Raw genomic sequence first — 22860 nt, forward strand, 5'->3', positions numbered from 1 at the left:
TTGTGTCATGAGAACTCTTTATTTAGCAAACTATGTGACTTGTCCGGGGGAAAACGAGTGAGACTTTTGTAGAAATGTTGTGTTAAATGTAGTAAGTCCAACAACCCACCCGTTAGACATTCCTACCTTGTTCTAATACTCCACTGTGCCATCTAGTGGTGGAACGGTAGACTGCAGGCAGAGTTCACAGCAGTCAGGGGCGCTGTGTTCAATTCAATGGTAGAGGTAGTTAACACATATTTTACAGTACTCAAGTACAAGTACAAAGATAACAAGTACTCCAATAGAAGCTAAAATCTTGTGTGGTCCCTGTGACAGTCTTATTATAACATTAAGTAAAAGTAGAAGTACCAGGGTGTATGGATGCTCTGTTACAATTAAAGTCCTGCATTGAAAGTAAAAGTACAAAAGTATAAGTATAACAATATAATTAAAGTACCAAAAGCAAAAGTACTCATTCTGCAGATTGATCCATTCCAGTTTAATATATATGATATGTTTTGATGAGTTTGAATGACTTTGTATACTGCAGGGTAGCTTGTGAATTTACTCCAGGTGGAATTAAAGTCTGATTTAAGAGTTGATTATATTTCACATCATTAATCCACATCTGTAAAGTAACTAAAGGTACTAAATAAATGTAGTCGAGTAAAAGTGCATGATTGACCTCTGAATTGTAGTCAAGTAGAAGTACAAAGTAGCAAAGTACATTAATGCAGTACAGGGCAACTTATTAGAAAGGGGTAGTGCTAATTTACAAAATATTGCATGAGTTTCCAGTCATACACCACTGACAGTTACTGAATAGTATTTCTTTAAACTTTGTCTGTATTATTTGTAGGAATAAATGTTGATAATTGTTGGTTTCTTCATTGGTTGACTGGTTTATTAATTAATGCATGATGCTTGCTTCAGGCAGTATTAAAAGAGATTACAAAAAAGGATTTAGTGGGGGGGCTGAGTAACAAATCTCTTGCAGTTAATGGTGCACGAAGAATATGCCGCACAATTATGTTACAAGTCTAATTTGCTTGTTTATGTTAATGGAGACTAAGCATTGCTGCTATTTATCTAATATGTACCAATGTTTAAAGACATTAAGCATCACAAATAATTGCCAATATTCCAAGTCTGCTAAAGTAAGACACTGCAACACTTATGGAAACCTCCTCATAGGAAACATAAATCAGTGGAGACTGGTTTCATTTCTGCTAATGATAGACCTGTATAAAAGCAGCTGAGCGACTGAGTGGCTCACATCAGGTTCACATTAGTGGTCACCGCCCTACGCTCCATCAGTTTACCGCTGTTTACTAATAGGTGGGTAATAATTACATACTTCACTTGAGTTGTTTCCATCTGCTCTGAGATCTAGGAAAATATAGTCCCTATTTATTACTTGCTGTCAGAATCAGTTGCATTTTATCTTAAATCTTTTGCAACAACTGAAAAATAACCGATAGTAAGTAAATGTTTAAATTCCTAGTATGAAGATTCTTTTTCGTTTTAGTCTTAGAAGTGCGAGGTTGTAAGAAAAACCTGGGCACCATGCTTTTGTTTATATCAGTGTCTTGCTGTAATTCAAGCTACTTTCATGCAGAAAACAGATGTTCCTTCAGAGAGCTGCTGGTTTAACCCTTAACAGCTCGGATGTGGATCTGAGAGGATCTAAAGTTGGAGTTTCACAAAACAAATGTCGTTTTTTTAATTTTTAAGGCTTTGCTGTTTATTCATTTTTTCCTACAACAGCAAATTACAGAAGCAGTATTGAAAATAAAAGTCTTATTTTCTTGTTCTTGTAAAAAACCAAACAAAAATCTGCACAAAATTTGAATGACAGTACAAAACGAAGCGCTAATATGCCATGTAAATGGAGGGAGGGACATTCATGTTGGGAAATCTTTTATGCCTTTTTCAATAATGAAAACATCATAATATTTTTTACATTTCAGAATTATATCACATAATCTGAAACTATATATATAGATTTATAAAAAAGAGGAAATAAATGAACACGTGTTTTTGACTTTCTTCTGGTTTTTTTTTGCAAAGAAATGCTATAAACACATAAACCTCTTAAATATATTTATCAGTGCAACATTGTTTGTTTTGAGTCCACGCTACAGTATCCGTTTTCTCTAGTTTAGCAGACGTCGCTGGAGCAACAGTCCTCCGTGTAGCTGCGAGCGCAGACAAAAGGTGTCGAGAGGAGTGGGAGGTCAAATCTGAAATGAACAAGCTGAGAATGTGTTCACCACTGCACGACATACAAAGCACACGGATGTGAAAGACGTCACCCTTCTCAGGATTTTTGATTGTTTTATTGTGGTGTGGAAAAACCACAGAGTTCCGGTCCCATGGGCCATTGTGTCCTGAAATTGTCAATCTCACAGGGAGTCCCCCTTGTAGCGTCTAGTGGTGGGATTGTCCCCTCCATACATCCATCAGCAAACAAGAGAGATTCAAAAGAGTTCACATTGAGGTGACATCTGCACTTCTTTTAAGTTTAAAAAGAGATTAAAAAAAAGAGCGTCACACATTGCTTTTCTCTACAAGCGTTCCCCCTCTTGATTTCTTCTCGGGGGGCTTTGACCGAGCAAGTTTGTGAGTGATGACCTTTATTGACCTGTGATCTTTTTGTCTGTAAATGAAAACCCCCGGTGAGAAAGAAGGGGGCGACCATCCTTTGGTAAAGCCACACACAGGGAGCCAGGTGACCTGATTCAGGTGACGCCACTCGATCCCCCCCGCTGTACCAGTGTCCCGTCCTAATGACATCAGCTCTGACATCACAACGTTATGGCTGCTACACGTGAAACACGTAGAAATTATTTGCGGACCGAGAAAGGCCTTAAGCTACAATACAGCATGTGAACAATACAAACTGGGTTTATCTTCAGACAAATGTGTCTGGCTAAAGGGATGATAGCACCATTCTTCAGTTAGTGTGTTTACCCCTCTTTTAATAGGCTCCTATCGGGGGGGAATCAATAACAAAGTGCATTCAAGCTGCATTGTCCAGAGAGCACTTCATCAGTGAACAATCCACAGTGACGTTTGGAGGTGAGAAGCTAGTTCTGAGCTAAAGCAAAAGTAATGACGATTGTTTTTTGGTATGCTGGCAGATATTTATATTTCACCACCTCCTTTGCCGTTGTCATGAATGTGTTATAAGTTATTAAAATGTGCTGGGGATCAATCAAATTTGAAGCAGAGATCTGATGAAGATATGAGAGATTCGTTTTTTTGTTGTTGTTACCTTTTGATTAATTCATCCTGTGGTGGTTTTGGTGAAGTGGGTGTTTTCGTGGCAGATGGCTTGAATGCACATTGAAATCTCTGTAATATCACACACATTTTACTCATCTGAGCAAAGTAATCTAAAATAGAAAACCAAAACACTGCATCTTCCACAAAAAACAGTCAGAAGATTGTATTTACACACACACACACAAACCCATGAAAAAAGGGATACTGCAGCTTTTTTCCTTTTTACTTTCTTTAAAAAGGGCAATAAAATATATTAAAACGTATTTACAGTGTGTGGTTTTTTGGACAGAAAACAACAAAAAACAAAACAAAGCGCTGTGACTGATATCCTGTTTGCCAGGTATTCAAGATAATGTACCCCTGTTTCCTGTCATCATAACTTTTGCCAAGTACAGTAAAAAATACCCCGCCCACATCAACAGAGGAGGCCAACCGAAATGTACTAAAGGCACTGTCAGAACCATACATTGCCATGAATGGGACCCTCACTTTAGAGTGACAGAGGTCAAAGGGGAGATAGTACATGTTTCAGGGTCAAGGGTTATGGGCCCACCCTGTATGCTCATCATTGGGCAAATCTACAGTTTTGCCGGATATGGTTCATCTCTTTCCGAACTTGAAAATAAACAGCCTTCATGAACTGATAATAAAAAAAAGACATTTCTTTCCCAGAAAACGATAAATACTTTAAACATTATTAATAAATTGGTCTCAACACCAGCATCCGATTGTAAAAATGAATGAAAATCAAAATAGAAAATTAAAATATCATCTAAATCATCTGTACATCTTTTTTTCTGTATGTTTATTTGTACACAGTGTCCCCTACTGGTAGGTTCTTTTTACTGCAGCTCCTGAGAAAAGCGTGGATCAGTCCAAACCTCCCATTGGTTCCTGAACCTGTCCCTCATCCAGAGTGTTGAGGGTGTTGGCAGTCCTTTGAGCCTGCCTTCTCGTGGAGATACGAGAGGATAAGCCTACAGCCAGTCTTGTGCACGCTCTGCACGTGATACAGTCACATGATGCACTCAGTCCCTCCTCACGCCTCCGAGTATGAGCTCTGTACATTGAGTTTGTCTTTCTTTAGCTTAACGCCGTCCACTAGCTCAAAGTTATAGTTCTCCAGGGCTGATAAGTTCCTGTCCGACATGCCTCCATGCGAGCAGGCGCAGTACAGCACCACGCCGCAGATGGCCCCCAGAAAGACCCCCAGAGCGGACATGGCGATGATGGTAATGAGGATGGGGTCGAGTGTCTTCAGCATGTTGCCTGCTCCGCTGATCTGGTTGGTCTCCACAAAGTCTGGGTACTCAGTGATGTCTTCAACTGGAGGGGAGAGAGAGACGCAGAAAAGGAGAGTGAGATGTGATATCAACTTTGAAATGTGGGCAAATAGTTCTCAAAAAGGGAAACGGCTAATAAACCCTCCATGTGTGAAATGACTTACGGATTTCATTGAGGCGGTCCTCTGGCAGCATCGGCTCGGTGGGTACGTCAGGATCTGTTCAAACAGAAATTCTAATGAAATCCAATGTCAAAGAAAACTGTGTAGTGAAATTGCAGATCAAGCGCGGAATGCAGGCATTGAAGCTATGAAAACTGAAAGCCTTACCTTTGCAGTCCGCCATGCTGAGTCCATCGAGAACTTTAATGTCATCAACAGCAATGTCCCCCCAGCTCTTTCTCTCCACCAGACTTTCCAGCACCACCTTGAAAAAAATACTTTTTTAGCAACTTCGTTTGGATACCACAATGGAACCACCATGGGTACAGTGGTTTAATACTTCAATCATTTCATGGACTAATCGTTTACCTGATATGGTTTGTTGGTTCGTGGCACGAGGACACGACCTTCTCTCCAGCGGTTTCCTTGGTGACCACTGACCGTCCACAGCAGGATGTCAGCCGGTCCGTCAACGGTCTGTTTGCGCTGTTTAATATGTAGTGTGCCAATGTGTGGCCCAAACATGTGATACCAAAAGGAAACGCACAGGTCTGAGTCCGGGGAGCTGACCACGGGGCTGACCAGTCGAGCCACCTCCGTCTCCTGGGGGCTCGTCGCCAAGGTGTAGATGAAGTTCCCCGATCCGCCTGTTGGAAAAAATGGCTTGTATCAGTGACAGATAAAAAAACTTTGCGGATGAAAAGAAACGAGAGGAGGTTCATAAAAAGGTTGGATAAATGAAGTGGAACCCTTACCTGTGTGGTCCATGTTAGGTCCGGTATTTAAGGTGGGGGTGCCGCTGGACTGGATCTGCCACCTGGAGCCAGTGTCCTCTGATGTCCAGCTGCAAAAGGACGGGTCGTTGGCCCAGCCGAAGTCACAGGCAAACCACAGAAAAGCTGCAAATGTGAAAAAAAGGTCAAGATCGTGTGACAGGAGATCGTATTTCATCATCTTCCTTATTACAAAAGGAGAAATTGCCAGGAGCTTTGGGCTTTCAACCAACAATGACCTGGGGGCCTGTCATGATGTGACTGTAGGCTACACTTTGGAGGCTCATGCATTCGTTCTGATCTATACAAAGCACTAGAGGGCAGCAAAGAACTGTGGGACGTTCGCTTGGAGTCCCATTGCTGGGGGAGATAAAAACAGCTAACTCAGGAGGGAGAGCCAGACAGGGACAGTTATGGCTCAAAAAGAGGAGCTGACAGCCCAGACCTCATGTAGACCTTATGTCTTGGCTACAGTAATGACTTCTTTAATGAAAGTAACAGGGCATATAAAGAGGTATAGAGGGATACTTAGAAGAGGCAGAGCACAAAGACAGGGGAAGAGGAAGATGGGGTCTGGACAAGGTGTCCAGTTGAGAAAGCATTCATAGCGACCCGCAGAGAGCTCAAGATTTTAATGAGAGCAGAGACTTGAGGTTTGAAGACAGCTATGGTAACAGAGCCGGGGCCCCATTCCAACAATACAACCCCCCATGGATGGACACACACCGCGCTGAAGGAGCCTCAGTGGAGGCAAAACAATGTGTGGGAGCGCAGGCTTTAGTGTTTTTTTTCTTCAAATTCGATAAAGAAAGACATCCAAGGAACGCGAGGGAGCGAGATGTTTGGGATGTTTGCCAGGACCTCAGACTCCAGCATCAGATGCTTTTAGAGATACAGTTAGGCGGCTCTCTTAATGAGCCAATATTCCCTTTAATAATGGGAATGTTTTAACTAGCTTCAACAGGCAACGGCTCTATTTGCCCATTAAACTCAAAGGATGGAATTCCCATGTGGAACCACATTCGAGACGCCAAGCCCCTTTTTTTTCGTCGAGACAACCCATTCCCAATTAAATGTCTTTGGCCTTTCTTTTTCCATTCTTGGGAGGCTTTTACTAAGGCTACCAACAAGCTGTGGATAAGATGAGCAGCCATATGACTCACTTGGCCATTGGATGAATAGAAAAAGAGCCTTTTTTTTGCCGAATACCATCAGAAAGTAGATCCTTGGAGATTAGAGTGCATGGCACGCACACACCCAAACAAACACACACAGATAGGTAGAACTGATTACCATGCGTGGTCTTCAAATAAAAAGTCAGGCGGATGAGTGTTTATCCACAGAAATGTAGTTCTGTTTGTACACACACAAATGTGGATACACACACCTGCACCTTAGCTCTCATCTATCATAGCTGGTGGCCCAGCAGCCTGCAGACAGACCACAGAGCCAGCTGAGGGGGAGGTGGGTGGAGCCTATGGCCCATTAGCCAAGGTCAGTCTGGGGCACAGCCTCTCAGCTGGCTGCTGCCTCATCAACCTGCTATAGGAAACAGCACTATGTGTGTGTGTGTCTGCATGTGACCCCAAAGCACACCCAATTTCCTGTGGTCATTTGCATTGTGCTCTTCTGTATTTTGTGTTGCGGTGTGTGTTGAGTGTGTGGCAGAGTCGGCCCAGTGATTAGTGATTATGCTGAGGAGGCAGCAACAGAGCACCAGTGCTAATCATCAGCTAGCCCTGCATCACACAACCTCCCTCACCCTGTCAGCAGGAGCCTCTCAGGGCCATATCATCAGCTTTAATAACAGACACACATCAGAGAGGCCGCCTCAAGCTGGCAATCATTAGCTAAGGTACGCTTTTTGATAAATCCATGGAAATTAATTCAGAAAAACCTTGAGCGGTTAAATATTTACTCCACGATTCAACATTCTCATCATGTAACGTTTGACGGCATCAGGTTCAGCATTTAGAAAGAGGTGGAATCATTGAAGGGAAAGAGAATAATTGGTCACACTATCTATGACGCACATGTCTATAATGCTAGATAAACATACTTAAAATGCGTTATGATCTGCCAATTATATTGTAATGACTTTTAAGGTCAAGTATCCAAAAACGTAATATATTTATAAAATTGTATTTGATGTGTTATTATTATTCTAATAAAGCATTACTATTACCGCTAATAACTAAATTAACCAATGCTATAAGTAGATTATTACAAATTGTTAGTATGTTTATCATGCTTTTAAGACATAGGCGGAGTATATATGTAATAAATATGTTTTTGCTCACCTGGGATGGTATCCACTTCAGCAGTAGTGGTCTCTGGAATTATGGTACCCGCTGTAACACAAAACATTAGCATGGTTAGCCCAGCCTGGCAAGAGTTACGTTGTTTGCAAATAACTACATTCATGCATCAAATGTCTCCTTGCTAGTTAAAAATAGCTATCTAACACATGCCCTGTCTTTCTCTTCAGTCTGCTAAGTCCCTGCCTCATATATCTAACATCACACATTATATAATACTTGTAACACGTGACCGAGACGGTGCCATGCTCATCATTGGAGACTGCTGGTTAATGGGGAGTGCAGGCAGCAGGCTCAGAGAGTTACTGGGTTAGTGGGAAATGAGGCCAAGAGGAGTGAGCTGAAAAGAGGCAAGGTGAGGGATGAAAGGATAGAGAGAGGCAGAGCCGGCTGTTTAGAAGCAGCTGTGTGTGGCGCATTTGGCGATCTTTGGCGCAAGTGCGACAATCCTCCAATGTGAGTTTTCTGAGGTAAGAGGGGATAGACTGAGGGATGATGCAGGTGCAGATAATTAGAGGTGTGTAAACAGCATCATGTACGTGGGTGCATGCACTGCGCGCAGGAGGTGGCAGATTAGCTGCGGTATCAAATCTGGCTATAACAGAGAGAAGTGAAGCCGGGGAGAGTGAAGCAGATAGAGTGTGAGCAGTGGCAGAAGGAAGTGCAAGAGGGGGGGGGGGGGGGGGTTTAGTTGCAGTCTCATGTGGGCGATGTTAGCACCTGTCACGTCGTAGTCATCACCTGTGCCGCTGTGGCAGCTCGCTTGGTCGTCGTCACAGTCGTCCGACGGAGAGGTGCTTGGAACTACCGTGGTAGGAGGGAGTGTGGGAGCTGTAAAGATGGAGCAGGAAGAGAGACAGAAGACCGCATAGGTTAGATTTCAAGGTAATATTGGATGAATGCCTTAGTTTAGTTCATATTAAAACATTTTAATAAGCAAACCATCAGTTCCCTTAACAATGTAAAACATTACACTGAGATTAAGAGGGGAAATGCTGCACGGGTTGAATATCTCAAAGAAATGTGACATTGCAAAGAAAAACAAACTGGAACTGTGCTGGAATGAACATTTTCAAAGAAATGAGATGTAAGGAGTGCTAGCATGGGGGGCTTCTGTAATCTGAACAGGTAGATTTTCAGCCTGCTTCATGAAAGAAACAAAAAACTAAAAAACTCTGAAAATATGTTATTTGGAAGCTCAGCATGTTCTGCCCACAGTAACATATTGGGCTTCAATCTAGACATGAGCTATTCAAATCCCTCTTTTTATCATGCTACGGAGGTGTGGGTGTATAAATAAAGCTAAAGCCTGGTCCTTAGAGCAGCGGAAACTTTAGAAATGCAGAGACCTGGCTTGGGATTGGCTCTATAGGGAGGGCCCTCTGCTGCCTTAGTGGCCTATCATTATGGCCCCGCTACACTTGGATGTGGGCATGGCCCTAGATCCACTCCACGCTCCGCTGCTGCACAGCCGTCCCGCGGTGTGTGTTTACACTGACTGAGTAATAAACGAGAGAGGTGGAAAAAAAAGCGAGGCAAAGACAGATAGGGGAAAACTGCCTGTATGTGTACAATATCTGTGTGTGTGTGTGAGCCGATGCCCTCGCTCTCTCCCTCTGCGAGATGAAATATGAGGCAGATCAGCCCCTGTCAGATTCAGGGTGGGGAAGGTCAGGGATGGGGTCAATGCTGCGTCAGGGGAGCCTCTCACAGAAATGAGGATTTAGCCCTCCTGCTATGGCCTGCTACACACACACAGAAGCACCTGTGTAAGTGCCTGGCTGTGTATCCCTGCCTGTAACTGCATATTTGGCAGGGTGATTGCGGTTGCTCCGTGTGTATATACAAGTATGTGTGTGTTTGGCATTAACACTGAAAACATGCATTATCATCTGACTAAAGCCCCCGGTGGGAGTCCATGAGGCTTACAACGGAATGGGCCTCCCTGAAATCCAATATGTAAATCCACTTAGAGCTAGCGCGCTGCACACTCTTATATGCTGAGCTGGGCTACATCAGCTTTGAGAGAGACAGATAAAGAGCTGGAGAAAAATAGGGGTAATTTTAAAGATAGTAAAGTGTGTGCGGTCCTTTGAAAGAAGCAAGACATGCAGAGGTTGGGAAGAGTGCGATGCGGGCCTTGTTTCAATAATCCTACCAGGCCAGGTGGGCTTTCATTTGATACCCTCTAGAAGTGGCTAGCTATGGCGGTAACTTTGATGTAACAAGAAGACAAGACAACTGTCCCTTGTAGGGATAAAGAGCAGGGGCTGGACAGCTGTTGGCTCAACACTGGGACCTGCCACATCTTTAAATAACCCAGACATGAGGCGAAAGCTACTTGTCATTAGCTCTGATGATAGATGGCTAACCTGCGTGTGCGTCAATGTCAGATACTAACAAATGTCTGAACATAGCTCTGAGTCAAGGTAAGGCTGTCATTGAGGGTAGAAAATGAGAATTATGTCTGAAAATGTCAGCACCAGGAGATAACATTCCATTGCCATGGTGAAAGGTGTCTGAAATGTCATCACCATTAAAACAAAAATGTAATCCTGGCTAGTAATATTACCAACATTAATTCAAACAACATGACTGCTGGTGGAGAAATAAGCACCAATAGTAGAAATGGGTAGGAAAAAACATCTCTTCTTTGCATCTTTTGCACCAAATCTTTAAGGATATTATAGACAGAAAATGCAATGGATTTTAAAGGTCCCATGTCATGCTTTTCCGGTTATTACCCGTCTCCTTGTGTGTTATGAAGGTTTTTATGCATGTAAACGGTCTGCAGAGTCACAAACCCTCAAAGTAGGGGGTGCTAGTGCAGCCCCCTCAGCACCCCCCCCCCTTCCCGCGTCCATTCGCGATGTCTCGCTGTCTCGCAGACCCCACGCAGCAAGCAGGAAATGAACCCAGCTCACACTGTCTGCTCCTCGCAGCAGCGAGCTGCGCAACGTCCCGCCAACACGCCACCCAAACCCCACGCAGCATTCTCATCTGTTTGTCCTTACTGGTGTCATTTTCTGGTTGCTGACACCATTGTAACACATAATCACTGATGTTCCGCTGTAACGGTGGTAGACTCATCAGAATAGAGTGGGCGAGCTGACCAATCAGAGCACAGTGGGCTCACAGGGAGGGGGGGCAGGAGCTCCAACAAGCCGTGTAGGACAGAGAGTGAATACACATACATGTACTATACAGAGATGCTGTATGAGAAACCAATGTGAGTTTGGAAAATTGCACAATATAAATCTATTCTAGTAGACCTCAACAATGGAATTATGATCAGTAGAAATGGCCATGACATGGGAGCTTTAATACAAGTTCTAGTTTACCTTCAATCTCGCAGCCCAGGAGTTCGAGCCGTAGGCCCATGCCAGCAGGAGTGGCCCTCTCTGGGTAAATTCTGATGAAACGAGTCGGCAGGGCCTCCACCGTCCTCAGCTCAGGAGTGTCGTAGTTGCTATTCCCTTCAAATATCTGGCATCGAAAAGAAGAGAAAGGTGGAAGGGAAAAAGAGTGAGTAAAAAAAATGCTGGGCCTTTGACAGATACAGCTCTTCAAATGTAGATACCCCGAGGCAGACTTATCCCTGCCTCCTGAATACCAGAGGCAGGGCGGCATGTGCTTGGTACGTGGCAAGGAAGAACAGAAGGTGACCAGCTCTGTCTTATCTTGCTGGCATCTAAAGCATGGCTTAGGCAAGTGAAGCAGGGGGGGGGGGGTAGTGGCACAGCATGGCACACAAGTCTGTCAAAGGAACCCCTGGATCTTTCAACTCTGCCTCAGATATTCCTCAAGAAAAAGGAATAAATGAGGGGAAAAGAGGTGGGATGCAAAAGTAGAGGAGATAAGGGACTGATGGAAGTGGATTAATGTGTGTGATCACCTGAAAAAAGCCTGGTGCACCTTAGACGCTGGGAACCTCTCAGGCGAAGAGAGAGAGGAGGCTAACTAGGACAGGGGGGGATATGGATCCTCCTTAGTCCCTTCATAAATCAACCATCAGCCCATCTGGATCAGATTGATGCCCTGTCAGGGACGCTTGTAATTGGGGACGGGCTGTTGCAGGTCTCCTTGGAGGTGTGTGTGGTTGTAAATGTGCTCGTCGTTATGGATTCTCTATGTGTTAGCGTGTGTATGCATAGAGGAAAGTGTTGGCGTGTGTCTTCCGTGCGTGCTGTGACACTGGCAGATAAATCTTGGGTCACTTCTCTACGTTGCGGCGTTCTTTCCTCCCTCTCGTCTTCTTTTTTCCTCCACTGTTTCCCCCCCCCCCCCGGCTCCCTTCACCCCTCCTTCGTCTCTGGAGAGGTTTCACTATCCATTGAAAGGGTTGAACGGTGTGTGTCGGGCGGCATACAAAGCAGGGAAAGAGAGAACTGGGAAAAGGCTCTGAGAGACTTGAGATGCTTATCCTAATGTGATTCAAAGCACCGCTGAAATTGACTCGCAACGACTTCTGTATGACTAACAACTGCCAGGCGCAACGCTCTGAAGAAAATAGGCTGAATGCGTCATAATCGGAATCGATGAGCAGATGTGGCTGAGATATATTTTTTTAGAGATATGTATTTAAATCATGTCACAATGTTGTGTTTCTGTTACAAATCAAACTATAACTTGTATCAAACAAAGTAAGCATTAAGTGTTCTTTGGTTAGGGCTATGCTTCTGATTTGAAAAGAGTTCAACAGCATGATCGTCATAATACATGCCTAGAAACACTCTCACCTTTGGCTTGTTGCCACTGCTGTCCAACACCACCCTCCAGTCGGAGCCATTGTTGCTGTAGCCGATGCGGAACCTCTTCATGAAGACTTTGTTCTCACGGTGCTTCCCTCCCTGGATGATCATCCCTTTCACCAGCTTCTCATCGCCGAGATCCACCTGCAGCCATTCGCTGGTGAAGGGCTGGGGCTGGGGCAGCAGGGTCCACCCCGTCCTGCTGGTCAACAGGCGGGCGTTCTCTGGCACCCAGCTCCGGTCCGTATGGGAGGAGGCAGTGATCTGGCTGTCAGTGATCAAACCTGATACCATGCCCAACATGCCCGAACATGGGTACTCTAAAAGACAAAAGCAAAGCAAAAGTAGGTGAGATGATGTGCAACAAAAGACTTGACCAATACCTAAAGGCCTATTTTCGACATCATTTACCATTCCACAAGTCTTCTTTGGTGAGTTTGAGGTTCAACAGAAATAGTGAAACACCAAGTGAAGAGGACAATTCCCCAAACTCTTTGTGATGTTGCTGTGATCTCTCCCTCTATTCTCCTTTTCTCTGTCTGCAGATCTCATGCATACTAATACCTCTGCCTGAAGCGCTTGTCTCCAGGCAGCCAATTAAAACCCTCCTCTCGGTTGGTGCTTCCACGTCCTGCATTCTGGGAGTGCTTGTGCTTTTCATCTCCCTTATCCACCCCCTCCTCCCTCTATAGACTCACATATACAAACACATAAAAACACATTCTCCCTCTGTTTTATCTGCTGCTGCACTCATCTACCTTCTGCTCCACAGCTGTCAACATCTGTGCGACTTGTCTTGACACAGTGTTGTTTCCTGTCCACATTTTCAAAGTTTTTCTTCTCTACTTCTCTGATCTTACACTAGCCTATTCTCTGTAGGTTTAAGCATCTTTGGATGTGTTTCCCATTCGTTTAAAAAAAGGGAGGCAGCTGTTTTCGTATTCTTTCTCATCTTTTATCTTGATGCCATACCTCAATATCAAAAGCCGAGCAGGCAAACAACCTGTTGTTACAGCTGGAAAGCATTTGCATGTTTAAACCAGGAATTTTGTTTTGGCAATTTCCACATGTTGTCACCAACACAGATTTCCAGTGTCATGCAATGTCCATAAATAACAACATGTCTACATGTGACCTTGGACAGATATAATTAAGAAACCTGATAAACACAGCATTCATTTGCAATGTACCATTTGTTTGTGCGTTTAAAGGTGGGGTAGGTAATTTTGGAGAAACCAGCTCGAGTGCGCTAGAATTTGAAAATACACAGCCGGAACAAATCTGCCACTTCCTTACAGAGCCCCTCCTCCAACACACACGACCGCGCACATGACCAATGAGGGCACGAGATAAGTTTGTGCACAGATGGAAGGCTGACAGGCAGGTAGGCCATCCAGTTATTTTAGCCGGGCCGGCTCAGATGATTGGTCGTACTTTTTACAGTATTACGGCTTCCACAGATGACATTTTTTTATGGATTTTTTGTCAAAGCACTTAAGATATTCATTGCTATCGGGATGTTAAGAGCATTCCATGGAATATAACAAAAAGTGTATCTCGAGCCGGTTTCTCAAACTTACCTACCCCACCTTTAAGCCTCCATACGTCCCCATCAAAAACAAACAACAATTAAATGTGCCTTTTCAAGTTTTGACATTTGATCATTTTGACAAAGCGAATTGTGTCTGGTTTATTATTTGGCACACAATCTATTAATACACCTTAATGTTACATTCAGTAGTACTAGAACAAACTGTAAAACGTTATAGGTTTTGTGAGTGTAAAAGTGATTTTTGAATCCAAGTAGAATTGGATGAAACTCACAAACTTTATGTAATTGCTAATGTTCTGATACTTGTTTTAGTGGTTAATCTTCCTTTCTGTGTCTTCCTTACAATTTATCCCAAGACACTGAGTCAGGGACCTGACTGCAATAAAATATTTACTATCTGGCTCCCACGGAGGGATAAATCCGGCCATTATTACATCCTTTGGGTCTGTACGAGACAAAGTGTGCACTGTACCACTGAAGGACTCGATAGCATAGCTGCATCTGGGAAAAAAAGAGTGAAAACTTGGGAGAACAAGGCTTCATTCAGATTTTTCTCTCTGGTTATCCAAAACAGCTCCTACGCAGACCCATGAGACAAATCTCGGGTCCTGCATTCTAGAGCTCAAGGAAGAAACCCCTGGCGATGTGGAGGCCTCTGGACGGTTTTTGTGGGTTGTACTACCTTCTTTCTTTAATCTTTGGCCAAAATCTATTTGAGACTAGTCATAGCCTCTGGTTGAGCAGAAAGCGGATTGCCTTTGAAGTGGGAGGATATGAGAGTAAGGTAAATGTGTGTGATTGTGTGTCTGATCTGAGTTTAGACACTTGGGTGAACTCCCCGGGTCATCTGGAGATCCTAATCGACTTCAGCTGCGATCCCAGAAGCCTCAGAGATGGCAGGCACGCAATGACACACCCTGAGGAACAAACATGTGTGTGTGGACTGTAAGTGTGTAGATGGTGATACACGGCGGTGTGGCCAACATTTAGGGTTTGGGTGGAGCATCAGTGGTTCATCAGAGATATTTATACACCAGGGCATATTTACAAACAACAGGGCGGTGGATCTTTTTATTAACGAGTAAATGTTTTTATCGGCAGAGGCACGCGACCATGATGATTTAGTGGAAAACATCTTGCAACATTCTGGGCGCAACTCCTCCTCTAATCAGATGTCTGAATTATGGTCATGATATCTAAAGTTGTGGTTGGGCACTTGGAAAAAATGCATACTTTCGTATAGCTCCATATATCTCACAATTTGGTGCACTGTATATATTTTTCAGGAAAGGTGGAGGTGTACTCAAAAAGTAAAAAATCTTTCAACAAAAGTTTTCAGTAAGTATCATAACTTAAGGTAGAACATAGTGAGTCACAGAGTTTGTGCAGTTTCTCTCTCCTTCAGCACTGCCTGCGTGCAGTGGAGCTGGCAGTGACTTCATAGCACCCAGGGGTGCTTACGTCCTTACGGAGGCCCTGTGGTGACTACGGTCCTGTGATGTGTTTACGCTCTACAGCGGTTTGGTTGAGCGCCCGAGACACACGCCCCAGCTCTAACCCTGCTGTACCCACAATGCCCTCGGCTGTCACATGAAACGCCTCACATATGTAATGCATAACTCCATACAAACATAAAAAACGTTCATAAAAGCATGTTCGGCAGGCTACAATTAATCCAGACCCAAACTGTAATCCAAGGATTAATGCTGAACTAACAACACTAATAACATGTTGTTGTTTTTTTGTCCTTGTAAGATATACTCCCTATTCTATACAAAACACACAGCACTAATTAATATTCAATACACATGCTCATGAACCCATAGAGATGCACACAGATGTGCTGAAACCATATGAAAGTCAGCCACACACATACACCACTCATTAAAATAGCATCAACGAAAAAGCAAAGATAAGAGAAGCTTTAACAAAATCAAAGCTCTGTAAGCAAAAAAAAAAGGGTGTGGCTAAAGAGGAGGCTGAGAGGGGCCCAGCAGGAGGGAAGGGAACGTATGCATCCCACCCTGCTCCGGCTCTCTCTGCCTAGCAGCTGTTGGCTCCATTCATTATAAATGAGGTACATCTAAACATGGGGTAACATAAATAGGTAATCCTCCTTTGTGTGCCACTCGTCTATTATGCAGCAGCTAGCTTTAGCCTTAGAGCAGGACTCTCGCAGAAATAGAGCTGCATCCAACACCTGGCAAAAGTAAGGTGTTTGTGCAACTGGGGCCAGACAAGGGAGTGAAACTCACACCGGGGCATGTGGAGAGATACTAAATCGAGTCAGTGGACTCATCTGATTATGGCTTTTGAATCTGTTCATTGTAATTAGATTATAAGCAGTATAATGCATTGCTGTGTTGAAGTCTGGGAAAACACATAACAACGTACATTAATCTAATTTTCACGCATAAGAAAGCAATTTCTTGTAGTTTTAAATCAATAGGACCATTGTGAACCAAACAACGCACTATTCATTACATACTTGTGTGTGTATTTGTGAATGTGTGTATGCAGATCAGCAGGGATCTCAGTTTCACCAACCTGATATCTTACACCCATACACCTCGAAGCGCAGTGCGATGCCTGTTTCCCAGGTAACGGGACGGACCCGCAGGAAGCGCGTCAGCGTGGGTTTGGGCAGCATTGTCTTGGTAACGTCTGTTGGGTTGGTGTTGCCTTGGAAAACCTGTGATAAAGGCGGAAGGAGAGTAAATTATTGACATGTTGAGTTGAGATGCGGGTGGAAGTTCATCTGAGACCTTGGCTGCATTGAATAATGAAACGGAGCATGAAGGCAGAAAAATATTGCTTTTTTATTAAATGCAGCAAGTTTTGTCAAATATAAATGTAGCATTAGAATATTTAAAAATACAATTTTTACAATTTTGCTATGCTGTGTTTATACATACGTGACACACATGTAAGACAGACAAAACTGGTTCACCAATCACCCCTGAAATTGACCTCCTGCGCCATATGTAGCAAAAACAGGTTGTGGCATGTGGCTGTGAAACCTGAGGCTGTGTGTATAACACTGACAAGACCAGATTGGCTCAAGATGCCCTTTTTCTGTCCTTCAGTTCCACATTTGGTGGACGTTTTACTGCAGTGTCTTGTTTAAAGGTCAGAGATGCCACTGTTCTCCCCTGGGGTCTGATGACAGTTTACTAGGCCGGCCACCCAGCAAAACAACTCCCCGAAGTCTGTCACAGTGCATTCTGCGTAATTGAATCACACCACTGACCATATGACCTCCTGACCTCCCTCAACGGAGTAGCTATGGGGCAAAGGGGAGTCCAGCTGAGAGGAGCAGGATGGACAGGCGGAGAGAAAGGAAGCAGTTCCGCTAATCTAGGATGGACTAAAACAGCACCATGGCTGATCCATTAGTCCATACAGCCTTCCTACATGTCTGCAACTCTGTCCCTGAGCGATACCTGTCACTAAGGGACTGCAACAAAGTCATCCACTCTCCTAAATGTCACGATGACTCTCCTCTGCACTCGCTAACTGTATAAAGTGGCTTTCTCCGGCGCTGGGACGCCAAACTGCAGGCTCAGCATGTAGCAAATGGTGCCCCTCCGCACAAAAGCACTTTAGAGTCCGGAAAAACACAGGCCTGGCTTACCACGGCACCTTTAAGCCGCCACTTTACAGAAGGGACTGTGTACTCTGGAGAGACCATAAAATAATCAAGCCCGGGGCCATGTGTACTGAGAGACACAAACACGCTTGTTTGGATGTTATGTCGCTGTTGAGAACTTTTATTGTTCTACTTGCGGCTTCGCTGTCTTTCAATTCAAAATTCCTTGTGGTATTTACACATCACACACATGTCTCCATGACCCTTCGTACACCCACAACGGAGGGTTGTTTGCCTCCAGATGGAGAAAACCTGTTCCGATCAGCAATCGATGGTTACAGCCTGTGGCTCTCCGGTCAGGCATGCCATCCCTCCCTCGTTCCCTCTTCTTTTCCCTCTCAACCAGCTGCTCAAACATGACAGCCTCTCCTCTTTCCCTCTATCCATTTAACTCTTGTTTGTCAAGTCTTTTGTCATCCCGGGTTCTTTAACGACAAGTTGACGGGTGCCTGACATGAAACAGAGGCTACATTCCTTACATAATCCTCCCTATGGCTACTGCAGTTCTGCATTAGTCTGTGCTGGAAATACTATCCACTTACGTAGACGGTGGTGGATATATTACCAAACAGTGGAAAGTGTATAATTGCATGTTGGGAGACAGAGACTCAAGTACATATAGCTGGGTATTCCCCCTTTTGATGAGCCCAAAGGCAACTCAAAATAGAGCACCACAATTCAAGACAGCAGGCTACTTAACCAAGATAGGATATTTCAAGTGGCATCAATGTGAAGCGGTGGTTTTATGATGGTGGCAGAAGCATAAATAATCTTTATAACTAGTCCGCTGTCATGTAGAGCTAGGGGTTGCGACCGTATTTAGAAAAGTTTTTACGAGTTTTACTTTTCCCCATCATTTCACTTTCTTTATTCATTACTTGATGATAAACGGTAATAAAGTATCTTACCTTTTGTTTGGAGCCTTCCTTCAAAGTGATCCAGTCCTCTCCATTGGAGCTGACGTCCACTTTGTAGGATTTGACAAAGTAAATTTTGTGCGTCTCCTGGGAAACGGCGCCCTGTGTACCTATGGCCGAGACAAACCGCAAGAACCCAAGGTCCACCTGTGGAGGGTGAAGAAAGAAGGACACGTAAGAAACACTGCTGAACATTTTCCAAAGGGCAAGACAAGACAAGGTGTTCTCTTTAAGTGTTTAAGAGAATGTTAAATGGGGGCCTATTATGCTTTTCTCCCACACATTACCCCCCAGGCTGAAACGCCTCGATTGTATTCCTTTGTTTACTTCCAAAACATAGTGACATCACTATGTTACATGTGCGCTTCTATTGGCTAGTGCTCCAACACATTGTACGTGATTATAAACATAATAGGGCCCCTTTAACTGGAGCACGTTCAGCTGGAATATAGACCCTAAATCATTTTAATTAAAAAGGGCTTTTAATGCATCGTGTATATTAATAAGGTAGTCACACGTTAGATATTTAAAAATAAAACCCCACGATTAAAATCACCTCTGGCCATACTCTGTTACCTGGAATTCAATAAACAGCAATGAAATGATATTCACATTAATGAAAGAGCCACAGGATGACAACTTAATTTCCTGAGATGGGAGACAAGGGCTTATTGGATAAAAGTGAATGTTGAATAGAGCGAGGTCTGCTGCAATCACATTATCAAAATTGTCCAGGAGGAAAGAGAGATACAGATTGAATATCAAACATTGTGCCTTCAAAATATGCAGGGCTTTATAAAGTAATCATGAACGGCTGTGCATTACTGGACGGCTATTGTACTCTCACAGGGAGAAAGCCAGAGGCGTTTGGGTCAGAGAGGCACGTGAGCCAGTGTCTGTTCTGTAGATTCATGTATATATTTTAATGTGTGTGTATGCTCATGCTGGGCAGAGAAAGTCACTGGTTTGCATCAGACCTGTGTCTGTCTGTCAACCATGAGCATCACTGCTAGTAAAGAGAGAAAACATGCCCACACGGTCCTCTATATGTCACTCTGGCTTCTGTTACTATGTTAAGAATAGCCTTTTGATGATGTTAACGTTTCCTAACTTCACTGAGACTTACAGGCAGCCTGGAGGGGAGGTCAGCTTTCCTTAGTTCTCGGACACGCAAGGAATCTTTCAGCCACCAGTGATAACAAATTCTCTCCTTATGACCTCTGTGGTGTCTACTTAACCCCACCGTACAACCCCTTCATCCATAACGGAGGAGAAGGAGAGTAGTGTGAAACTGAAAGGCTTTAAAAAAAGATTGCTAACTCTTCAGTCTTGAAGCAGCGTGCTTATTTTTAACAAGCATTAACAGCGTCTCTGACAGGGCGAGGTGACGTTAATGAGGAGTAATTCGTGGTTCGTGCAGCCGGCGTTGAAACGTGGAATCGAGGCAGGAAGCAGCGTTGCAGCAGGTTTTTCCAGATCACGATGAGAGACGAGACCCTTTGATGTTGGCGTGAGATGGAATGGTGACCAGAGTCTTGAGTAGATTACTGAGGAGATATTCGTTGTGGTGTGTAAGAATGAACGAGAAAATCAAAGCCAGGGCGATCGGCGTTGAAAAGTCTCCATAGAGCTCTGGCATGCTAAAAACCATACGTCCAGAGCCAGCTAGCATTGTCTGCCAACCTTATATACAGTATGAACCACACTTAATGACTCGAAGCTAAAGAGCAGGAACGGAACATCTGCATGCCACAGAGCGCTGGTCATTCGTGCGCCTCAAATTCACTTCCACGAGTAAAAAATACATAAACAGATGGGAGTAATAAATGAGGTTCCACCATGCTATTCTCTCGCTCTCTCCTGGCTACTCATAGGATTTGGATGGTTGGAGACTAACAAAAAAAAACAGTCACATACAGAGACGGAATACTTTTGTTCCTGTCTGCGGGCTCAAGGGGCTTATACAGTAAGTCCCAGATTTATTTTGGGTCCACAAATAGAGACAAAATCAAATCCCTTCAGCTTCAGACGGTTCTCATTTAATAACGCAGGAGCTGAATTCCTCTCCGCGGCCATATGTGCCAGCTCTGGATGAGGAAAGCATAGCGGATGGCAGCGAGGCCTGTGCCGGTGTTTATTAGCCCAGGCAGGTTTCTATAACATCTGTGTTCAAATAGCCAGCCTGACTCATTTACAATCTGGACCAATGGCCATGCGGCTTACTGAAAAGGCTTACATAAAAAAAAGGTCTAATAGGAGGACTTGGCCTTGGGATTTTGCTCTGAAAAATATCTCATTATGAGTAATGGAGAAGAAGAGCCTCTGGGAATGAAATGAGTGGCGGGGCTAATTGGGAACACTCATTGGTGTTCAAACTCAAACAATTTCAGAACCTGAGCGTGCTGAAAAATGGGTTCGAAGAGGGTTGGAGTGATGTATGACTTTAATCAACATTCAGGGCCAGCTGGAAAGTTTTTTCTTTGGTAAGTTTATGTACTTATTTAAAAGGGCATACATTTTAAAGGGTGCGGTGAATTGGCTAGTTTTAACGAGTTTAAACACTTTTTGTGGTTTAATAATTTTAGGGTTCCAAGAACAGTAAAGATTCCTAAGCAAAGAAAAAAAATCATACATTTTTGAAGATTTTTGGGACCAACGATCAGATTTAATGATAATGAATATGTGCATAGATAAAAGCTGCATCAGATAAACTGTGCCGAAAAGAGAGATGAACTTTAAAGAGAGGAAAGGAGAAGGTTGCGAGAGGATACAAGCCGCTGACTGATGCCTTGCATGATGTGAAGGACAGAAGTATGGGGTCTCAAGTGAAGAAGCGCACACACTAGATCAATTTCACAGCAAGCGGGCTGATATCAGGGCCCGGGTAATGAGCAAAGCGTGATTTATTAATGGCTGCTTGTTAGCAGCGGAAGAACGAGGCCAACATGTGCTAACACAAGGGTCAGGGAGAGGAGCCTGGATGTAAAGCAAAGTCCATCCCACACCGCAGAGACTACAGTGAAAACAAACCTAATGATAATGATTACTTGTGGGACTCCTTTTAGCCCAGAGCCACAGACAGCCCTACCTGACCTCTATGCATAAACCAATAACTAACATTTAGAAATGGCAAGCGGTGCACAGCGGATCTCAGGCAAATATATCACTCTCGGATGATAAACTATTTGTCATCGAGCCTTGAGAGGCTGAATCATGCTTAATGGGTGATGTAATCACTGAGAGGAAAGGTGTGAATTATGACTCCTAATCTAGCATCTATGGGGATGTGCTGCATTTTGAGACTTTGCTGATCCAACAGAAGAAAGCCTGTGTCTCCATATTATTGTTTCTCCTATGAGAGTGAGTGTTTGGACTGAAGCCCACCTTATAGACAGATGACACCATGCATTCTGGGCATGCTGGTGCACTTATATCTGGAGGGCCACACACACGCACACACATTCAGAGCCATAAACATGCCAGGCAGGGTAAGAAATCACCCAGACTTCTCAGAATCTTTCCATAAAGCGACGACAGGCTGATATGTGGGCAGGGATTCTATGTGTCCTTGTCTCAAAGAGGTTTCTGCTGCTCCAGAATAGTCCAAAATATGTTTGACTCCTGTGTGTGTTTTGGGTGTTCTCTACCTTCCTGTTGTGAGGCAAAGCGATGACTCAAACCTCACAACAGCCATCGTACACAGCTCCAGTGGTTTCAGACACTAATGAAACCAGAGAGGCAGAAAAAGAATTAGTCGTGCACGGTCTTGTAACATCAGCCGTTTAAAGTCATACAATTAGATCAACATACTGAAATCCACATAATTGAAGCGTATTTATGTTTATAAGTGTGGGAATGACTCAATGCCAGAGAGACAGTTACGTGTTTACATGTTTGTACAAGTTGGAAGAGATCATTTTACAATTATCTCCCAACAGTTGTGGCAGCCGTGGGCGTGATCATTAGGTCTATCCGTTACTGTGTATCGTGTCTCTGCGGCATGACTCAGATCTGCAGCCAGCGAGTCCACATGACATTTATTTGAGGCTAAAGCCTAGTCATTGTTGTGTGGGTGCAGTGTGGAGACATGTGGTTTATAAGGTTGGGGAAGAAACAGCAAAGGCTCAAAAGCTTTATCTCTCACTGCTTGATTGGCTTATAATTGAGTTGCCAAGAAGTTGTATGC

General features: G+C 43.8%; 1 protein-coding gene across 3 annotated transcripts in view; it reads right to left on the minus strand.

Annotated features, from left to right (window-relative positions):
* Window positions 1–2016: 2016 nt before the first annotated feature.
* nrp1a (neuropilin 1a) overlaps window positions 2017–22860 on the minus strand; it is a 57252-nt gene continuing 36408 nt past the window's right edge. Inside the window, exons 7-17 of one of the 3 annotated variants that reach the window (XM_034132315.1) lie at window positions 18666–18821; window positions 16656–16800; window positions 12545–12876; window positions 11147–11291; window positions 8547–8636; window positions 7788–7838; window positions 5470–5613; window positions 5084–5361; window positions 4883–4979; window positions 4718–4771; window positions 2017–4596 (exon numbers count right to left, since the gene is read on the minus strand). In XM_034132315.1, coding sequence (XP_033988206.1) covers window positions 4310–4596; window positions 4718–4771; window positions 4883–4979; window positions 5084–5361; window positions 5470–5613; window positions 7788–7838; window positions 8547–8636; window positions 11147–11291; window positions 12545–12876; window positions 16656–16800; window positions 18666–18821 — 1779 coding nt within the window. In that variant the 3' untranslated portion in view covers window positions 2017–4309. Of the gene's footprint in view, window positions 4597–4717; window positions 4772–4882; window positions 4980–5083; window positions 5362–5469; window positions 5614–7787; window positions 7839–8525; window positions 8637–11146; window positions 11292–12544; window positions 12877–16655; window positions 16801–18665; window positions 18822–22860 lie in introns of all 3 variants that reach the window. The other 2 variants (XM_034132314.1, XM_034132313.1) reach the window with 2 other exon arrangements.

Source organism: Trematomus bernacchii, unplaced genomic scaffold, assembly GCF_902827165.1.
Source record: "Trematomus bernacchii unplaced genomic scaffold, fTreBer1.1, whole genome shotgun sequence".
Taxonomy (NCBI): Eukaryota; Metazoa; Chordata; class Actinopteri; order Perciformes; family Nototheniidae; genus Trematomus; species Trematomus bernacchii.